Genomic DNA, 5,162 nt, shown 5'->3' with positions numbered 1-5,162 from the left:
AAAGAGCTTCCCGCCATCTAACTTCAGATAACAGTAACAGTGCCCTGTCTTGAGCTCTCACTGCGGTCGGGCGCTGAGTTGAGCATTCTGCGTGTCATATCATCCTATATACCCACAACAAACCGAAAAGGGATTATAATCTCCCCACTTTACAGGTAGACTGAGGCTGTGAAGGAGCGGCCAGAACTGGAATCTAGGTCTGAATGTTCCAAAGCCAGCTCTTAACAACACGGGGGTGATGGTGCAGGGGTGGGGAGTGGTTTCTAGGCCTTTATTTTTGCGGAGGAGTAACTCTCCCTACCCCATGATCCCGGGAACCCTGGGGTCTGGCTGTGCTGACGCCCAGTGGGAGATGAAGGAGCGGAGCGGGTTGCAGGGGTCCACACCTGGCCAGTTCCCAGGGTATCTCTTAAGGGGATCCTCCCTGTGCTTCAACTTTCCCGGCTGTTTCCTATATTTCCCCGCCTCTCCCGGGCCGGACTCGGCGCGCCGTCGCCCTCCACTCCCCCACCCCTGGGGACCCCCGGAGCTGCCAGCTCTCCAGGAATTGGGAAATTCGTGACGTTCCCTGCCCAGGCTTCGCCAAGGGCGGGGGTGCGCTGCAAGGGGCCATCGCGCAAGTGCGGCCCCGGCCTCCGCCGCAAACGGCCGGCCTCATCTGGGGCCCGGGACTCCTGGAGGAGGCACGCCAACTGGCGCACCGGGCGGTCCTGGCGTCCCTGCCTTTCCCATCGTCCGGCTCCGAGACTCGCCGCCTCTGCCGCCCTGCCCGCGGGTGTGCGGTCGCTTCCCTCCGCTCCCCGTTATTCTTTGCAGACGCTCCCCGGCGCCGGGCATGGGCGCCGCCGCCGCCGCCGCCGCCGCCGCCGCCGCCGGTCCTCGGGCCGGATTCCGCGCGCGGGTGGGTGAGCGTGGGGCCCCGGCCAGTCCGACCCCGGGCACCTGCGGGCCGTGGGGGCGGTGGTGGCCGCGTCGGCACCTGCGGCCAGGTGCATCCCCCGCTGAGACCACTTGCCACCGTCGCTCCCCTTCCCACCAGCGGGACAAAGGGCGGGGGCGGGGGCGCATCCCCACTCACGACCTTCCCCCGCACTGCGCACGCGCCCAGCTCCCCAACGGGTGCCAGGCCTTGATCGCCCACGCGAGTGCGTGGGGTGACCTGGGGTGGGGAGGCGCGGCTCGTGGCTTGGGCCCCCACCCTGCACCTGGAAGTTGGGGCACACTCTCCCTGCCCCGCACCTCTCACTTCTTTGGTCCCGAGGCGACCTGTGATGAGGGTCTGTCCTATTTCGGCCAGGACGTGCCTGCTCTGTCGACCCCACCGGTCCTCCTTCCAGCACCCTCGTTCTCCAGAGTCTAGGAGTTTGTAGCCCCAGGGGTCCTCCCTCAGTCCTGGGGGGTCTGGGCCCCCTCCTCCATCAGACCCAGGAGTCCTGGTCCTCAGCACGCCCTCCCGCAGCTGTGAGCCCCAGCTCCCCCGGGATGTCCCGAGGCGTCCGTCTGTGTTCCTTCACCTGTGGCTGCTGTTTCTGTCCAGTGCCCCTGAGGCTCTCAGCTGCTGGGGTCCGCAGGAGGCCGCACCATGAATGAGCGAAACATTAGCCGGAGGAGGACAGGTGAGGAACTGGACCTTGCTCCACCCCTGGTCCCACAGCTGCTGCCCGTTGTGCCTGCCCTTTCCTCTCCAGGGCTGCGTGGTTGGGGGCCGGGCCGAGGCTCCGCGGGACTTCCCCGGGGTGACCCCGGCCTCTTTTCTCCAGTGAAGGAGGACAGTGAGGCCTTCGAGATTTCCATCCCCTTCGACGAGACGCCCCACCTAGCCCCACAGATCCTTTACAGTCTGAGCCCCTCTCAGGGAAACTTGGAGGGTGAGTTGGTTGAAGGGGGACTTGAATCAGGCGGGGGTGCAGGGCCCTGAGGCCTGGGGTCGACCAGAGTCCTCTGCTGTCCCTAGAGCCTCCGGAGGCTGCGTCCCCAACTGTGGCCCTGATGAACGGTGTTAGGGCCCAGCTGCACATGGCCCTGGAGAGGAACTCATGGCTGCAGAAGCGCATTGAGGACCTGGAGGAGGAGAGGGACTTCTTGCGGTGTCAGCTGGACAAGTTCATCTCCTCTGCCCGCACGGATGCAGGTGAGGCCGCCAGTCCCCTCCGCATCTCACCCCCGGGCCCCGGCACCCAGCTCGGCCCTCCTCAGGGACACAGGACCCTTCTCACCCACACTCATCCTCCGGCGGCTCAGGGGGACCTGTCATTTTGCCCTCTCCTTGCACCTGTGGCCATGTCTGCGGTTTCAAGCCCAGCTTCCTTCCTGCTTGAGTCCTGCTGCTGCTGGACAGGACACTGTGCCCTGCTGGTCCATGTATTCTGAACACTGCCCCATCCCCTTCCCTTATAGCGCTTTTCTCTGCCAAATCTTTAGCTGTGTTTTGGTGGATCCAGACTCGCCTCTCCCCTTCCTGCCGTTCAGCCCCTGGCTGGCTCCCTCAAAAGCTTCTGCTTCCCTCTGTGAAGTCAGCTGAAAGTCTGGGCAAGGGGCCTGTGTTTTTTCAACACTTACTTTACTGAGGACCCTTCTGCTCTCGAGCCACCTCTAGCCTGGGTTGCTGGGGCCTCCCACCATCCACCCACGCTGACGGGAACCTACCAAGGATGGTCAGGCCCAGGGGCTTCTGGATTTACTCGGTGGGAACCGCAACACTGGACCTCCAAACCCACCCTTCGGAGGGCCCTGCATCAGAACCCCCGCTGCTTTCTCTGTCTGGGTGAGGGTGGGCGCCTGCCCTTCCCAGCGCACTAGACCCAGAGACTAAGGTTTCCCTCCGGGTCTGCACTCCCACCCCCAGCCAGGCTTTGCCTGCCTCCCCGCTTATAGAGGCCTCACTGGGTCCCCAGAACACCCCCTTCTCCACCGTGGGAACCCCACAAAGTCAAAGATTCTCTCGACGCCCCCGGGACTGTCTTGGTCCACTGGGCCCCTCCCCCAGACCTCTTGCCACCAAGTTGAGGAGCATCCTCAGCCCATGCCCCACCCCACAGAGATTTGGGATCTCCGTCCCCAAATCCCAGCTGCTTGTGGAACTTCAGCATCTATAGTGCACTTCCTGCCTGTCCCCTCCTTGGGGACCCCTTCCTGGGGACCTGGGTGACAGTGCTATCGGTCCCCACCTGGCCGACTCCTCCTCCCTCCCTCCTGATGCGTGTGTCTCCTCTCACCTCTCCAGAGGACCACTGCCGGCTGAAGCCTGGGCCCCGGAGGGCTGAGGGGGACGGCAGAGGCGGGGCTGGGGGCGAGGCCTCAGACCCCGAGTCAGCTGCCTCCTCACTCAGCGGAGCATCTGCACAAGGCAGTAACGGGGAGAGGAAGAGGCAGAAGCAGAAAGGGGGCACTGGCCGGAGGCGCTTCGGGAAGCCCAAGGCCCGGGAGAGGCAGCGGGGTAAGCGAAGCACAGGGGGTGGGGGTCTCTGGGGCTCTGTGCCGGGGACTTGCTGTGTGACCTCCAAGGAGCTCCCCCTTGTCCTCCCAAGCCTTGGTCTCTCCATCAGCAAAGAGACCAGACCTGGTTGTCTGTCCCGGCCTCCACGTGTGGTCCTGGTTTACAATCCTTAAATCTGTGTCCACCCTCACCGCTGCCTGGGGCTTGACCTTCCTGAGCCCTGGGCTCCTGTCAGTAACAGGGGAGGGGGCGATGGCCCAGGTGGGCTGGGAACTCCACCCTTGAACCCACTCCCTCCATTTTTCCTCCTCATCCCCCTCCCTGGGCTTGCCTTCTCTGATTTTCCTCTGGTCCGACTTCTGTCTACATTTCTTCCGCCTCTTGTAACTCTCACTGCTTTTCCTCGTTCTCTGTTTTGTTCTCCTGATCTTCTGGCCTCCCCGTCCCACTGCCTCTCTCTCGCTCTCTCCCCTCGGCCCTGCAGTGAAGGACGCCGACGGTGTGCTCTGCCGCTACAAGAAGATCCTGGGCACCTTCCAGAAGCTGAAGAGCATGTCTCGGGCCTTCGAGCACCACCGAGTGGACCGCAACACGGTGGCGCTGACCACGCCCATCGCGGAGTTGCTCATCGTGGCCCCCGAGAAGCTGGCGGAGGTGGGCGAGTTCGACCCCTCCAAGGAGCGTCTGCTCGAGTACTCGCGACGCTGCTTCCTGGCCCTGGACGATGAGACCCTCAAGAAGGTGCAGGCCCTTAAGAAGAGCAAGCTGCTGCTTCCCATCACTTACCGCTTCAAGCGGTGATCCCGCCCCACCTGGCCCGGGACACGCCCCCGGCCCCTCTTTCCGTCCCCCTCCGCCCTCCCGGCATTGGTCAAGCGTGTATAGGAGTGGTGGGCCCTCACGAGGGCATGGGGGCGGGTGGGTGGCCTGTTTCTGCGCGTGCCTCTCCCCTTCCCCTCCTGCGGACCGCCACCCCCTTCCCGGGTCCCTTGTATATAGATCTGCCCCTTTGCCTCTCTCATTCTTAGCATCCTCCCCGTCTTCCGCATTCCCTGGGGTGGGGGCGGTCCAAGAACTACTGTCCAGGGGCCGGTTTCTGCCCTTTCCTAAACACTGGCACCCCCTCCCACCTGAGCGGCACCGTCCTGCCGTCACCCGGCCCTTGCTCCTGGGAAAACTGCGGGACTGCGGGGCGAGGGCACTGTACGTACCCCGTTGCCGCCCCCAGCCCCGAGGAGAGGCTGGCCCACCTGCCCGCCCTGCAAGGAGCTCCCCAACCGCGTTCCGGGACCGCCTCGAGTCCACGTGAAACAGATAATTATTAAGTGAATTTAAATTATAAAGAGATGATAAAATTTGGAATAAACTAGGTCCCGGCCTTTTCCTGGGAGGGGGTGGCCGTTGCCGCGAAGACGGTGACGGAGGCTCTGAGCGGTTCCGGGGCACGGACGGTCAGGCGGGAAACGGGGAGGTTGGGGAGACAGGGTGTAATTGGCTCCCCGGAGGCAGGGGTGGGAGGGGAGAAGGAGCTGTGCCCTGGGGAACTCGGAGGGGCGGAGCTCCGGAAAAAAGGCGTGAGCACTATCCGCTGGGCTACTTGGACTAGAGGCACGGAGGCAGGAGGCGGGACTGAATAAAACCTCTGGCGGAGGCGGCCAACGAGGGGAACGGGGAATGTCTGAGCGTAGGCTTCCGCCAGGAGGCGGTAAAGAGAAATAAGCTGCCT

General features: G+C 63.8%; 1 protein-coding gene across 1 annotated transcript; it reads left to right on the top strand.

Annotated features, from left to right (window-relative positions):
* Positions 1-1,494: 1,494 nt before the first annotated feature.
* On the top strand, positions 1,495-4,288 carry CCDC106 (coiled-coil domain containing 106). The gene is made up of 5 exons (XM_007467995.1): positions 1,495-1,616; positions 1,761-1,868; positions 1,955-2,131; positions 3,224-3,436; positions 3,921-4,288. The coding sequence occupies exons 1-5, from the start codon at positions 1,583-1,585 to the stop codon at positions 4,235-4,237; spliced, it is 849 nt and encodes a 282-aa protein (XP_007468057.1). The 5' UTR covers positions 1,495-1,582; the 3' UTR covers positions 4,238-4,288.
* The last annotated feature ends 874 nt before the right edge of the window (positions 4,289-5,162 follow it).

Source organism: Lipotes vexillifer, unplaced genomic scaffold (genome assembly GCF_000442215.2).
Source record: "Lipotes vexillifer unplaced genomic scaffold, Lipotes_vexillifer_v1.1 scaffold1223, whole genome shotgun sequence".
Classification (NCBI taxonomy): Eukaryota; Metazoa; Chordata; class Mammalia; order Artiodactyla; family Lipotidae; genus Lipotes; species Lipotes vexillifer.
This window is presented reverse-complemented; position numbering and strand designations above follow the sequence as displayed.

Bases quoted from the DNA above. Each gene is read 5' to 3' on its own strand.
- CCDC106 (XM_007467995.1), top strand. From the start codon at position 1,583: ATGAATGAGCGAAACATTAGCCGGAGGAGGACAG. The intron at 1,617-1,760 runs GTGAGGAACTGG...TCTTTTCTCCAG, and splicing joins CATTAGCCGGAGGAGGACAG to TGAAGGAGGACAGTGAGGCC. The intron at 3,437-3,920 runs GTAAGCGAAGCA...TCGGCCCTGCAG, and splicing joins GGCCCGGGAGAGGCAGCGGG to TGAAGGACGCCGACGGTGTG.